The sequence below is a fragment of the Lepeophtheirus salmonis genome, chromosome 12 (genome assembly GCF_016086655.4).
Source record: "Lepeophtheirus salmonis chromosome 12, UVic_Lsal_1.4, whole genome shotgun sequence".
Classification (NCBI taxonomy): Eukaryota; Metazoa; Arthropoda; class Copepoda; order Siphonostomatoida; family Caligidae; genus Lepeophtheirus; species Lepeophtheirus salmonis.
Window position 1 is genome coordinate 8,077,628 of NC_052142.2, and position 15,906 is coordinate 8,093,533.

General features: G+C 30.5%; 2 protein-coding genes across 23 annotated transcripts in view; one reads left to right on the forward strand and one right to left on the reverse strand.

The window, feature by feature from the left end:
* LOC121126924 (uncharacterized) overlaps nucleotides 1-15,906 on the forward strand; it is a 113,348-nt gene that overhangs the window by 92,278 nt on the left and 5,164 nt on the right. For all 7 annotated transcript variants that reach the window (XM_071891977.1, XM_071891982.1, XM_071891978.1 and 4 more), the window contains one exon: nucleotides 10,110-10,288. In XM_071891977.1, coding sequence (XP_071748078.1) covers nucleotides 10,110-10,288 — 179 coding nt within the window. The remainder of the gene's footprint in view (nucleotides 1-10,109; nucleotides 10,289-15,906) is intronic.
* Nucleotides 1-15,906, reverse strand: part of LOC121126926 (uncharacterized) — a 66,614-nt gene that overhangs the window by 8,071 nt on the left and 42,637 nt on the right. For 6 of the 16 annotated variants that reach the window (XR_011782444.1, XR_011782443.1, XM_040722298.2 and 3 more), the window contains one exon: nucleotides 10,911-14,148. The exons of 5 other annotated variants lie outside the window; for them this stretch is intronic. The gene's annotated coding sequence lies outside the window, so the exon portion shown is untranslated. Of the gene's footprint in view, nucleotides 1-9,862; nucleotides 10,334-10,910; nucleotides 14,149-15,906 lie in introns of those variants that run through there. 5 more of the 16 variants (XM_040722299.2, XM_071891989.1, XM_071891985.1 and 2 more) reach the window with 3 other exon arrangements.

Below are 15,906 nucleotides of genomic sequence, written 5' to 3' on the forward strand. Positions count from 1 at the left end.
TGATTTAGACGTTTTTATTCGTTACAGTAGATTTGAAGACGTCACACTCCATGAAATTGTAATTTATTATTAAGCATATTCTCAGAATAATAACTAATGAAACGACAAAGTAGAGTATTTCTAAATATATTTGAAGTTCCAAGTTTAAAAAGTAGGCTTAAATTAAATTTAATCTACATTCTAAAAAATAAACCATCATACATTTATTTTAAATATACAAAATGAAACAATTAGAATCACAACTAATTATAACAATAAATTATAAATACAGAATATTGAAATATTAGATGGATCCAAATAATAATATCTTGTTCTGACATGAATTCAGCTAAATATGTCATAACTTTAAGTTGCTAAATACAACCCAGACATGGAGTTTAATCAAAAAGATTATCACCCTTTTTTCCTAATGTGGAAGTTGATATATATAATTAATTGTGCACATGATATATCTCAACGGATGAGATCTAAATAATTATTAATAATAAAGTAAATTTCATTTTCATAAAATTAGACAATAAATATAATAATAAAAAACTGTTAGAATTAAATCCATCGTAAAGATTTAGTGCAAAAGATAATTATGTATTAATGTCCTGTGATATTACTACTTAATAAAAAAAGATTCCCCCCCCCCCGTTATTTATGCTTGTAAACTACCCCTGTTGTTGTGACCATTTTTTTTTGCATATTATGAGTTTTCTGAACACCTTTTCTTGGAGCTACAAAAATAAAAAAAAAATAAAAACATTTAGAAGAAACCCTATGATCATAATTTTCTCTATATCTTGAAGCATTTCTAAGTTTTTTATATAAAATAGAACTCTATGAAAGGAGTAAAAACAAAAGTAGCTTAGTTGAGTTCAACTTAAAGGGAACTCTCTTTTTGAAATACCCAGAAAACCTCCAGCATGTTAAAAATTTGCCTGTACTGAAATTGTCTACAAGTGCAATGACAGAAAACCTGCTAATATTTTAAAAGAGGCTGCAACTTTTACTCAGACTATTAAAGTTGCTTACTTCAAATAGAAGCAAACCTTGTTTTTTTTTCTATTATTGAGGTTTTCATTTTATATGCACAAATTACATAAGAAATAAATGAAGGATGTAGGATCACGTAAAAAGATGCCACCAATAAACATTTTAATTTTTAAAAATTATACCTTTCCAACAAAAAAAAATCTACCTAAACACTATTCATATACGTAGCTATATATATTTCTGGCCTAGGCTACACTAAGGGTTGCCAGGTGCAATTTGATATTTCCTTTGGTAAGTTTGACATTTTTGTACCATCATCGTACTCAAAATGTTTTGATGTAGGACTATGATTTGTGTTGTTTACAGTGACTTGAAAAATAAATTTGGCAAAAAAATTGAATTAAGTTGTGAACATTTTCGTACGATCATTTTTCACAACTTCGGACGTTAATTATCACGACATGAATGCATTAATGAACTTAAATGTTTGAATAGCAATGAAGCATCATCCTATAGAACTGTCTAAAACTGATTGAATGAATTCAATCGTGGCCGACACTCGCTCAACAACGGACTCTGTGAAGGTCGTCTAAAAACTGCCGTTGTACCAGAGAACATTGACGCCGTGTGCGAAGTGATAATGCAAGATCGTCATGTGACATACCATGAGATAGAAGCATCCTTTGGCATTTCTTCCCCCTGTATACATTCGATATTACATTTACACCTGGCCATTGATTGCTGCAAAGAAATGTTGAAAAAATACAGTTGCGGTGCTTCATCTTCATATCCAAAAGACGTTTATGAGATAGTCACAGGTGACAAATCGTGGTTCTATGCGTATGACCCCGAAACAAAACAACAACCGACCGTGTGGGTCTTCCAAGACGAGCCAAATCCACCGAAGAAGTAGTTCGAATCATATGGTCGCCTGTTTCGTCGGCAGAACTGGTCATGGGGCGACTGTTCCACTTGAGCATCGTAGGAAGGGTAATTTGGAGTGGTACAACCCAATTTGTTTGCCTGAAGTCTTCGGAGAAATTTGAAAAACGAACAAGAGAAGACGAATCATAGTTCACCATGGCAATGCGAGCTCTCACACATCGGCTCAAGCCAGTGCCTTTTTGACCGGCCAAAACGTCTAATTGATGAGTCATCCATCGTACATCCACCTGACATGGCAACCAATTACTGCTTTTTATTCCTTCGTATCAAGAAAAAAATGCGCCAACAACGATTTTCGTTGCCAGAAGATGCTGTTGAAACGTTTAAAACCTTGTTTTGGAGGTGTCTCAATCGGATTGGAAAAATAACTTCGACAATTGATTTGAGCGCATGCCAAAGTGTATAAATCATGCTGACGAATACTTTGAAAAACAATAAAACCATTTTTGATGGTAAATATTCGCATTTTAGTTATTAGGTCAGAAATATATATAGCAGCCTACGTATTACTTATCAAAAATAACTAAATAAAATTGTTCATCATACAGAATTTAGAACACATATACAAGCATATAACAAAAACCAAAATAGGAGCAAATAAGAACAATATAAGAAGCAATCCACCATTAAAAGTACAAGCAGTCTGTATAGTAAGACTATTTCTTTTTAAAAGCTTTTTAAGATCTTACAGTCCATTTTAAAGATTTTAAATATTTTGCAGTCATCGAAGTAACCTAATAACATTGCCTCCAAATTTCCATCCAGATCCAGAGGTGTCACGAACCATCAAAGAGAAGGCGGCACACCTTGCAATAGCTGAGATGATAGCAGCTCTTATCTCTTCAGTAGCTAAGGGTCCATAATTTATCATTTTGCTGATAATAAGAACTTTGGAATTTAATAACGCTAATTCCAACGCCTTCGTCTTTCCCGCATATCCCTTTCGTTTTGAATGCCCAAACAAAACCAATGCTCTTGTGAATTTTGATTCTTGGTCATTTAGTCCCTTTACATTTAAGGAAATAAATACTTTTAGAATTCGAACACTGGTACAATCTACGAAAGCGTGAATGGAGTAATTGAAAGTTTTTCCACAGACTTTACATGGAGCATTATAAAAACTAAGGCCAGCTGAGATTTTAAACTGCGCAGTAATTTTTTTGTCGTCATATATATGTATATAGTAAGAGTCTTTCTATTTTTTTTATCCAAGATTTCTGGAGATTCTAAATTTCTATAAAATTTTCACATATCCACATTACATTACTCTTAAAATATCTTGAGTATAACATTTTCAAATGCCATCGTGTTGAGGAATGTGGTTCTTAGCTGTCCTAAAAAGCAGAAAACAAAATTTACCCTTCACAAGTACCGAATCAGGGTATTTTGGAAGGTCATGAATAGTCAAAATCGATTTATTTATAGCCATACTTTATGGCCAGCTCGGATCCTCTGTATTGTTGAAAAAATGTTTGTTAGCTAAGTTTTGATGAATTATAAATATAGTAGTGTTCGACTCATATGCTGGTGTTCCATAACAGAAAACATGATGTGCAGCACCCCATAAGAATGAGATTTTCTCTACTGATCCGTTTGATAAAATAGTACCCATCATCAAAAGCATGTATAGAGGAGTACCTGATACATTAACTCTCCATTCCAAGAGGGGATTTTTCGTTAAGCCAATAAAAATCTTCTGGTACATTTTGGGGATAACAGAAGATAGTAGAGTTAGCCCACCTCCTATAATTTATTTTTTTTGCTCTTTTGAGAGAAGGGAGGTACTTTGAATAAAAAAGGGTCTTCAGCCACGAATTTTCTTGATTAATTGCATTCTCAGCTAAAGGAGGCAGAGAATGTGCTTTATATCAAACCAGGAGAACTATTTCAGCACCATACAATTCAACTCTTTTCAGGAGATTCTATTTTCTTAATTCTCCTACTTTTTTATATACCAAATTACACAGTGTTGTCCAATTTGTGTAATTTTCATCGTATTTTTTTGCCCTTCTATACCAAAAATTTCAGCCCTATTGTTTACATTTCAATCTAACAGTGTAGTCAAAGAGTGTGGCTTCCGAATTCCTGCTGGGAAAAGAGCAGTTTTACTTTTATTAATTATCAAACCAGACGTGTGGGAATATTCTTCCAAAGACTTTAGAATGACTTCAATTCTTCTAACTAACGTTCAATGTTGGCTTAGACAAATAATTTGACATCATCTGCATCAGTGTCAAGTAAATGTTTAGAATTGCCAAAGGAAATCCCAAAGCCCCTATATCTCTTTAGCAGAGATATACAAAATTCTTTAGTTGTGACAATAAATAACAAAGGTGCTGCTGGACATCCTTGCCTGAAGCTCCTTTGAAAAGAATAGGCTCACTTACACAGCCATCGATCATGGTTGTATACAGCAAGGCTCTTATAGGATTGAAAAAATGTTTAGGGAATAGCTTTTTAATAGCCCAAAGTATATGACTGTGTTTAATAGAATCAAAAGCCTTGTTGAAATCCAGAGCAATGATTGCCCCAAATTTTTTATTCTTTTTCAAAAAATCAAGAATTGCTTTAATATACGGGTTATAGAAGGAGGTAATTTTCCATGCTTCTCCATTGAAGTTCGAAATTTTAAGAGAAACGGAACAAAAACATCGGGGAGGATGGTAAAAATTTTACCCCCTAAACCGTCAGGTTCCGGTGCTCTATTACTTTTGAAACTATTTTTCACATAACACAAAATATTTTTGGTGTGAAAACAGGAATTATACCATATGATTCTCGTTTCTTAGAAAAATTGCTGCGTTGACATACTAGAATATTCTGAAATTGAGAGTCGAAATAGTCTAAAATATCCTTAGTTTTGTGGAAGACATTATTTTTCAAAACGATTTTCTTGACATTAGCTTTCAAATTTACGTTTTTTAAATGCAGGATTCTTCTTCGAATATTGAACATACACTCTTTGTCTTCCTCTGCAATATCAGATATTCTATACACACTAAGAGTATCAGCGTTTATAAAGTCTTCTTGTTCTATTACCCACCTAGATAGACTATACTGCCAGATTGAAGGACTTGATCGAAATTCCACTTGAATGATCTTGTGATCAGAAAATAGTTCTAGACGATTAAACAATTTTGTAATGTTTTTTGAAAATGCTGAGAGAAACTAGAGCAAGGTTTATTCTTGATGTTCGATCTCCCTTTCTGTATGAAAATATGTCATCCGGACTTATAATTTTAACAGTATCAATGAGATTGAGTTTCCCTACAAGCTTAAGAAAGAAGTGTAAGTCAGCGTCTCCGAATCTTTTATTCATGTCACCTATAGGGATACATGGAAGGGAATCACACTTAAGATTGTACAACATTGATTGGTAAAAAGCATGAGATCTTATATTTGCTCCATAACCATTAATTCAGGAAAACCTTAAGCCATCGTTATTAATTTCAATTATGCGCCATTTACTCTTAGATGAGTACCCCTTGGACAAAGAAGAGCACTCGAGTTTTTTAGGAACCAGTGATAAAATTCCTCTAGAAGAATCAGACCCAGTAAAAAAGAATCGAGATCATGAGGAAGACAGAACCCACAATAACTTTTACAGGTTGAAGAAACCTTGGTTCTTACGTCTTGTAAACAAATTATAGTCGGATTAAGCTTTGTAAGTCTTTTAATTGAACCATGTGTAGTCTTGCTGTCTCTTCCACCTCTTGTGTTTTGTAAAAGTATTTTGAATGTTTCCATGATTGCAAATATTAATTTATTTTTATTTTATTGGGATTTCCACTTTACTGTCAGGAAAGACTAGTATCTGGAGCAAACCTTTTTCTAACAGATCCTGACCTTGTACGTGAGGGCATAGTGCGTTCTACATTAATTAGAGGTTTATTTTTCTTAGTTGGTTTCATATTTTCATTCGAATCTGATGAAATATCTTCCAATGGTTGTGTATTGATGTCTTCATTCCATGTTATAGGTGCAGTTATACGTCTACCTATTTTATCATCGACTGAGAGTGAAGGCACCTGGCCTTGACTTATTTCTGCATTAAATATCTCATTCAATGCATTAACATTTTCCAAAATCACTATTTTCCTGAGATCCATCATTATTGCCTCATGAGTGACTTCCATCTTGATTATCCTGAAGAGATCTTTCCATATTTGTAGGACTCTTTTGAACTTTCTCATCACTTCTTTTTGGTTCATTAGTATTATGATACTCAGCATTTTCTTGAGGAACTTCCTCTTCTAGAGTTTTTAGGTAATCTGACCACTTTTGACACTTATTGGGAGAGCTTTAATCAAAAGACCAGTTTCATAAAATTTTGTACATGTCTTAGGTTGACCTAATTAGCAAATTCTAGTTTTGAAACCTTTGAGTGGAAGAAGTCCTGGTAAGTCACACCTAGTGATTATGCTTAAAACGAAATTACAATTATTTAACCCCTTTAATCTCCGTTCTTGAAAAACAGAAGGTTTTGAACGATTGATAACACTATCCAACAGCAAAAATAGTACGAAAACAGTGTATCCCCAAATTAGTATAATTTGAACCTCAATTCCAAATATGGCCTTATTTTTTCTCTGATAGCATCGTGTCCTTTAGAAAAAGGCCATCCATTTTTTGTTATTTTTGTCTATTTTTAAGGTTCAAAGCTGTTTTACACCCTCGATGTTGAAGATATGGATAAATTATTTAAATATATTTTAAAGCCGAATGTTAAAACATTCTAAAAGCATTTTTTAAATGTCTACATCATACTTTTAACTCGAATTATTTCTGTTTAAAGTGGAAAATAGGTACTTTTTATTCAGAGGCTCATAGCTTCAAGACGAATACATTCAAAAAGTTTTAAAATATTACATTGGATAGCTAAAAATATGATCTTGAATGTCCGTATAAGACAATAAAATCAATCAAAAAACATTTGGGGTCTCATCTTCATTCTCTAAATTATCTGGTCTGTTGTTGAATTAAGAGAGAATTGAAATTATTTGTCCCCATAACTGGTTACTTTGAAAAGCTTGACCTCATTTTAAAATGAAACCAAAGTTACAACTCTTGGGATCTTGGATAGGTGAAGGAAGTTGCGAAATGAATGTGAAAGATATTTGTAAGAGAATAAGGAAAACTACTTCTGTTCTTTCAATTTTAAAGTATTGGAAAGAATCAGGGCATGAAATATTTATATTATTCATAAAGTAACGCACCTCTTCCGTGTTACCCCTTTCAACAACAGTATCGCTAGAGAAATATCATTTCTAGAAAATTCCTTCTTGAAATTATAAACAAAAATAATTATAAACCACCGAAGAGTCCATACCCCATAGAACTTTTGGGGCCTGAGCTTAATCGATTTCGTTTTTCTATGAAAATCTCTGAAGTTCTATTGGATTAAAAAGTTATAGGAAAATGAAAACTATTGGAAATTCATATAAATAAATTTTTTCTAAGGTAAATTGTCTATATTGCTACATTTTCTTATTTTATTAACTCATCACTCAACTATATATGTTATAATACATTATATGTTTTGAAAAAGATAGATATTTTAAAAACAATAAGCTTTTTCTTTTTTATTATGAGCTCTTTATATGGTTATTTAAAAAAAAAAAAAAAAAAAAAAAAATTACGAAATTGTTAAGGTAAGTGTACAAGTTTCATTTATATTTGAAATGTAATAAAAAGCTTATAAATATGTTAACGAACTTTTATACCTCTAATCTACAAGTTAAGATGGGAAATTATTGTTTATCTCTATTCATGACTTTGGTCTTCATCAATAGATTGTTTATATAATATTATACTGGGCCAACAGTTATCATTTACTCATCACTGGTATGCAAATTCGGAGAGGTTCAAAGTAATTTTTTTTACAAAGTTTCCATGAGCAATGTTGTAGAACACATAATTAACTATCGATTGCTAAGAAAAACATTGTCCTAGTTGCCAGCATGAGCAAACAGTAGTAAAGAAGATTCAGATTGCAGCGCTCCTTCGCCCAGGATTGTCCCAGAAGGCCATTAGGGAGCAGAATGGGACTTCGTGGAAGACAATTTACAATGTTTCTATGCAGTTAACGGTCGGGGAGGACCTCAGCCACTCTCCATGAGCAGGGAGAAAATCGTTCTTGAACCGGTTGAACTCGGCCTTCAGGTAAAAGCCGAATGCCTCAATTGCTGACATGGCCAAGAAGATGAACAAATCTCTATCAGTGGTGTCCAGGGTTTTTAAAAAAGATAGGAAGAAATTGTTTGCGATTTATTCCGCGGTTTCTGTTGACAAATAATGTTAAATGTAATATTGGGTAGATAATAACGGTTAGCCGGTACATCTAAAAATAAGGTTATTTGTTCTCCTTTGTTATTATTTTTGTTATGATTATTTAATGTGTGAGAGGAAGCTACTTCCTTTTTCAAATTGTATAAAAAGAATCATATTTTTTGGCTGTGGTAATAAAATCAATGAATATCTCAAACAACCTGGATCTCATCCATTCCTTCGAATTAATATGTTAGTTACTGACTCTTTACTTGGAATCACTTCAATACCTAATGAACACTAAAACCCATATTAGTGGCTACTAATAAGGTTGTAAAAATTAGATTATTATGAAGGAAGTAATTGAGGAAAAGCATGAAAATTATTCAATTTATAAAATCGCTATTAGAACTCCCGATTTTAGTATTAAGGATCCTTCTCCTTTTTTTTGACATCTTGGAGTCTCGTTTTATACTAAATAATATTACTGTTGACTTTACAAAATTTCTATATTCAATAACAGGACTCTCTCAAAGCGTGGAATGAAAAGTCGGGAAGGAGACAAGAACATCCAACTCCTATGTAAAGTTAAAAACTGAAATTATTGACATTTTTGAAAAATCTAAAAGTCAACTTTTCGACTAATTAATCGAAAACACTATGATGATTGGAAAAGCTTCAGAATGCCTTAAATCTGAAAGTGAAACAGCTCAGAAGATTTCTATTCCTAAAGATATGGTAAAGTATAAATTCTTAAACGCCGCACATCTAGAAATTTTACCTGTTTTGGTCTCAAGGTCCGAATATTCTTTGGAAGAGTTAGGAAAATTGGTTGATCAATGGCATAAATGATTAATATAAAGTCAGTTAACCGGCTGATTTCAAACTCATCAAACACTTCAGATAGGGATCATAGTCAAGAATTCAAAGTTTGACTCTGACTCCATATTATCTAGATCAACGTCCTAAAGTATGTAGAGCACATCTCTTTTATGGGCATGCTGCACGCTCTTGTAAGAAATGGTGTATATCTCCAAAAATCAAGATTGGAGTTAAAGATAGAACCTTCATCACGTCCTCCTTATCCTATTCGTTCGGAAAACCGGAAAGGCAAGTGAGTTTAGTGGCGAACACCTTTACCTTTATCAAAGTCGCAGGTCGGATCAATAATTTGGTAAAGGTGGACATTTTAATCGATACAGGAGCTACAATATAACTATTACCAATTGCAAAAGTTTTGATTAGTTCTCTCAATCCGTCACCTGTAAAGCTTGTCGCGGCTAATGGAAAAATACTTTAATAATTTGGAGTTAACTTGTGTAAAAGGAATAAAAATATTACGGAGGAATTATACATGTACTTTTCTTGTAGCAGATGTAACTAATCCTACAATAGGGATTGATTTTCTTCACCATTACAAATTTGTGATCGACTGCAAAAATTGAACTTTGTACGACCCTAAAACTGGTAACTTAACTGCAGTTATTCTGTTATTAAAGAATGGCATATTTGCTATCAATCAAACGTTTGAAACATCTGAATCTTGTATTAAAAATATTTTTAGAAAATATCATTATTTAACAGTATTTCGTCCTAATAACGCCCCAATAAATATTCTTCCGGATGGCTTACGACAATCTAATGAGTTCTACAAATAATTTTGAAAGTATTGGAGTCATATCTATTTATTTAAAAAAATATTATACTTAATTATAAATTCTACAAATATAATAAAACAATTATTTATCGAAAAGTTTATTTGCCTAATAACTTTTTGACTCAACTTTGTACATTACCATATAAATTTAGTTAACATAATAGGTTTTTAATATTGAGAGGTCATATATATTTTTTAAACTCTAGGTTACATTATTACATATTTTATATTATATATCAATTACTTTTCTTTATTATAGGCATGAAAATCAACAGTTTATGTGTAATGATGGATGCAGATGTGAACAACAATACCGTCTTCATCGTCTATTAGCATTTGATCCAACTAATGAATGTAGAGGAATTTTTTCTGATTGGTTTCGTTTTCCATCTTTTTGTGTATGCAAATGTTATTATAAAAAAAAAATACTAACTAAAGGCAAGTTTCGTAAAGGTCGATATTTTTAGTATTTATCAAATCCACCTTCCAAAATATAAAAAAGTTTATTTATAATTATTATAATTATTCAATAGTGAAAAACATTCGGAGTAGTATTGGATTAGTCCTACCACTGATTACCTAATCCTCCCCCTTCCAGTATTTTTTTTTATCAGTCCTATCTTTTTTACCGTGTATCGGTCCTACGGACTGAAACCTCTATTTTTCATTCATAAGGTCCTAACTATATTTTTATTTTCTACACTCATAGATAGAATTGTAGAACAAAAAACTAAAAAATAAGGAATTATAGGTAGAACGTATCATAATACATCCTTGTACAATACTTTCTACTTTAAATTTAAGGTATTTTGAATGCATTTGAAGGAGTTTATGAGTTATGATGAAATTTCATAGACTTAAATGGCGTTTTTTAGTAGTAACTACATAATTTCAGCTATTGTAGTTTTCATAAAAGTACCGGTCCTAGAATTGACTAATTTTATTAGGACTGGACTGGTGGGACTACAGTCTTTTTAGGTTTTTTTTCGAAAGATCCAATGATAATTCAGAGGTTTTTATAACATGGTTTTGTAGTAGGTGAAAATGTTATGAAGAAATAGTATAAAGAAAAGTTTGATCCATACCGAAATAAACCATGTCATAACATTTAAATCCTAGGAATTATAAACATTGGCCCATCAAAGATTTTCTTACTAATTACCTATTCAGACTTATTCCTACCCAGTGCCTATGTTTCTGTAAGATAAGGAATGGGATTTGTATTTATTCCGTTCCTCTCATAGCTGTTTGTCGGTAATTTAATGAAACGCCATGACAGATATATTGTCTTGGTTACCATGTGATTTTACACTTAGTATTTTTTTTTCTTTTTCAAATACCAGCAGTGCTTAGAATCTACAACTCTACCCATGGTTCTCAATCATTCTTTATATAAAAACCCCTGAAAATTATTATAACACAATCACAAGTAATAGACCAAAAAATAAATGGAATTTGTATTAGAGACGTGGCCCAATCTCCGTTTTTAAAGTTGCGTTAAAATTTCTACAAAAACTACTAAAAAGAGTTGAAGTAAATTATGACAAAAAAATAATAAAAAAGGAATATATTTTTCTTAAAAAAAAATACTTGACTAACATTAGTAAACCCTCCTTAACTCTCAAATTTTAGTTTAGGGAATTCCAGTTCTATTTAAAGATTTGGGGGTTCACCTAAAATAATGTTTTTTTCGACAATCAAATCATTTTTCAGATTTTATGTTGCTCAAATTAAGTTGTCACCTATAAGATCAACAATATATTTGTAAAAAGAACTTTCTATTAACAAAAAGACTATTTAATCGAAATTTTATTTTTCATATGTTTAAATATAAGTTCAAAAGTAACTGAATATTTTTCTACAGTAGGGACCATATTCATTTTTTGTGCATTAAGAGGATTGTTCAAATTATATACTTTGGTGTGTCTGAAATCTAAATAAATTTATTTAATTTGATAACTCATGTACATCAACATGCTAATAATTATTTTTAAAATTTGGGTTATTTTGCTATTCCTCTAGATTTATATTATTTTCATTTGTTAGATCATCTAAAGGTAGTTTACCACATTTATCTATATACATGTATAATAATTTATTTCTAAGAATTTTTTATATTATAATGTTCAAGATTCAACAATTCTCACTTACAATGGAATGTGCTTTAACATGATTTTTGTATGTAGGTTTATATTTGTATTATCTATGTAAAGAGCTTTAATTTGATACAATACATGACTAGGTTCAAGGAAAACTACGAAAATTAACAATTTTATAACATGGACCCTAGTATATACATAAGCGTTCGGTAGCCACCAACGAACTTAGTGTCATATTTGAGAGAATATTTAAGAAAATTAAAAGACTTCCAAATGTGGAGTTTTACAATTATTATGAGTCTACCTCCAATTTATTTTAATAACTTTGCATATTATAATATTTAACCCTCAACAATTCTGCCTTTCAAAATAAAGATGTGATTAAAAATATATTTTATTTGTAGGAGTGAAAATATCATGAAATAAAATTTTGGAAGTACGTAATTTTTTGTAGCATTTTTTCTATCAACTTTTACCGACTTTCTATATATCCCAATCATGAATAGTTTAAGTTCATTTTAACTAGAATATTTTGTATTTTATACTTCCAAAATATTATGAAATAAAAATTCAAACATAAAAAATTAAATTTTGATAATTGCCAGTAAATACCTATAATATGAACTCCATAAAACACTAAAATACAAATTTAAAGATGTAGATAATTTCATTTTACAATAAAAAAATTTACGCAAATAGTTTTTACCAAATGACACAGTAAATTGAACTCACAATTTTAAGTATATATATTTTTGTAGGAGTATGAATAGACAGGTATATAGAAACAGCAATTTATTTAAGTGTTTTGTGTTGATGTGGTTATTTTTGATTTGACTATAAATCAACCAAAACCATTGTAGGATTAGTCACAAAACAGTTGGTAAAAAAATTGATGGAGAAGAAAAATAAATTGGCTCCTAAAGAGTTGCTAAATAGTCATGACCACCTCATCATTATTATATAATCAATCTTTACCGATTACGTATTTTATAAGAGATTTCAAACTATGTTTTGCACCTAATAAATATAGAGTTTTATGTTTTTGTTTTTTTTAAACAAAAAATAAATAAAACTGGGGAACAAGCAATTTCTACTAAAGAAATGATGCCAAAAATATATATATCTGTCAATAGAAAATCAAAAACTGATCTCAATTTTTGTCTGGATGTTCAAGTTTCCGAAATATCTGAGATTATAGAAATTCGATACTATTACGTTTCAGAGATATGTTTCATAAGTAAGACAATCACTAAATTAAAGTAAGACGAATATAACTGATAAAGCCTTTTTTATACTTATGAGAATGTTTTTATCAATTATGTATCTAGTTTTGAACTCGACATATTTCAATTTGTAGGCTGAAGAATGATGAAAAACTACACTTTTCTTGAGACCTTTATAACTTATTTATAGTGATAAGAAATATCATAGCTTATATTATAGAAAAGTATTCTATGTTTTATTTATAAAAACACCTATTTAAATAATATGCATATCCAAGGATTTTGGTTTGATTTTGTATTTTTGAATTATCCTATTTTCTATGGGTATATACTAGGAAATGTGCAACATTATCTTAATTATGTTCACTATTTCAATGTTACGACAATGACGTCATAATCCGTATTAAATATTCATAATGTATATCTCAATATAATACCTTCCTATGTACAAATACAAATACAGTAATAACTAATTGTATTTGAAATATTGGAAATCCCTAGTCATCGTGAATGGATCTCTTCATTGTTGCAATCCTGATATCTTTTTCCGAAGGAAAGAGTCAATTATGTTTTCTTATACAGCCTGGTAGTTTTCCTTGGATGAATTTTCAACCCGTCGTTCCCCGTAGAATACGAAATCCGAACATATTTTGAGATAAATGATGAAGTAAGAAGTATCTTCCTTTGATTCACTCTACCTTCTTTTGGTAATAACTAGAGAACATAGAAGTCCACTTCTTCTGGTCTTAATGAATGAATAATGATCTTAAGCCTTAACAATTCTCAAATTAAATTTACATATATATTTCAAATTGTTATATATTTTAGTTTTATGGTTATACCTTTAGCTTACCGGAGATATCTGGAGGTTGAAAAAAAAACGAACCGTAAATAAGTCGATTTTGAATGTATTAATGCAATTGAAACAAAAAATAATTTATACAGAGTTGTGGCTCGTTTAAGGAAAAGTCGTTGGCTAAAAAAGAAGAAGAAAAAGAATTATATTTCTTAGAGTAATTTGCAGAATGCATATATATCTAATTAAAAAAAAACCAAAAAAAAAAACCTCCAATAGTAAGTACGACAGTTTGATTGTCGCGTCCTCTAGTTATGAAATCTACTTATACTGTAATATTATTTATTAAGGGGGATGACATCATTATCACAAAATTGAAATATTTTAACATTATTTATATGTTCAATATTTGCTTGTACACATTTTTCAGACTAAAAATGGAAATATGTCGAGTTCAGAACAAAATAAAAAATATGGACTTAAAACATCCGTTTTTTCTCATTTAATTTCAAGGCCAGAGCATAGAACATATGTTTTAAGTTTTTCGTCACATTTTAATCGATATTAAAGTTTGAAGTGAAGTACCAGTAAAAATTAAAGTCAATTAAAATCTGCATCACATAAGCATTTTAAAATAGATGTTGAAAAATTAAAACCAATATTTTTTTTTCCATTTTGATGGATATTTTGTTTCACGCCTCTTTTGTTGTAAAATAAGCATTTTTGTGGTCCATATTGGAACCATGTTCGAGTTCTGGACAGTATAACACCGACCATTCGAATAATATAGTCCGCAAAACCCTTCCTGTAAAGGCTCTGGATTATATATTTGTGAGATAGGGTATCCAATGCTTTAGCGAAATAAATTGCCATTAGTGAGACATTTTTTTCAGATTCTAATAGGGTTTGTATAGTAAAAGGCATATTGCCCTTTATTTTGCCTTGAACGAAACCATTTTGGACAGTATGCACGATTTTTTTTAAACTATAATAAACGTATTAGCAAGAACGTAGGAGAAGATGATGTATATTGCATTTTCCATTGTTAAAGGACGCAGGTTATCTTAATATCAAGGATCTTTTTTGGAGTTACAACAATACATCTGTCAGATGCAAAACTAGGTAAATATCCAGTTAACATAATCTTTTCATTACAAAAAAGAAGAATTGGAGAAAATTGCTTTGAATTCTTCAAAACTAATATAACATTCAATGACATTGTTATCTTCTTCAGACACATTGAGAGAGCACTAATATAGTTTAAAGCAAAAGTTTGTATTATTAATTTCACATCGACAGCATTTACTCATTTTTCCATAATCAAAACAAGCATACAATTTCCAATAAAAATTTTCAATTTCATTACATATACTGTTTGGATTTTCAGAAATTTTGCCATCCGTTTCAAATATTGATATATTTTCCTTGGTTTAAAAAAATATTTTGTTGTACAACTTGAAATCTTGAGCACTCAAGCTGTTAAGTTTAGCCTTACTCTTAATAAAAAGTATTTTTCTCTTCACATAAGATCAAGTTTGTTTTTTCTTTCTTTCTTTTATAGACATTTTTTCATTACCAATGTTCTCCAAAGTATTTAGACGTCTAATTAATTATTGTAATCTTCTGACTCTAGCTTTTCGGCATATTTTTTTAATCATTTCCTCAAACTCAGAAAAAAATGTCTACTTTATTGTTTATATTTGCTTTGGTGCATTCAATTATATTTATATAATTGAATATTTTTATATATTATATAATTTATATATATATAATAGCATATACCTTAGCTTCCATGATTGCTTTATTTTTAATGTCTTCCTTTGAAGAAGTTTCAATTTGGACAAAAATGCCTTTATGGTCAGATTGTTATGTTTCTATCACCCTGTATGACTTCAATGACCCATTTAAGGAACCTTTGAACAGAAAAATATATATACG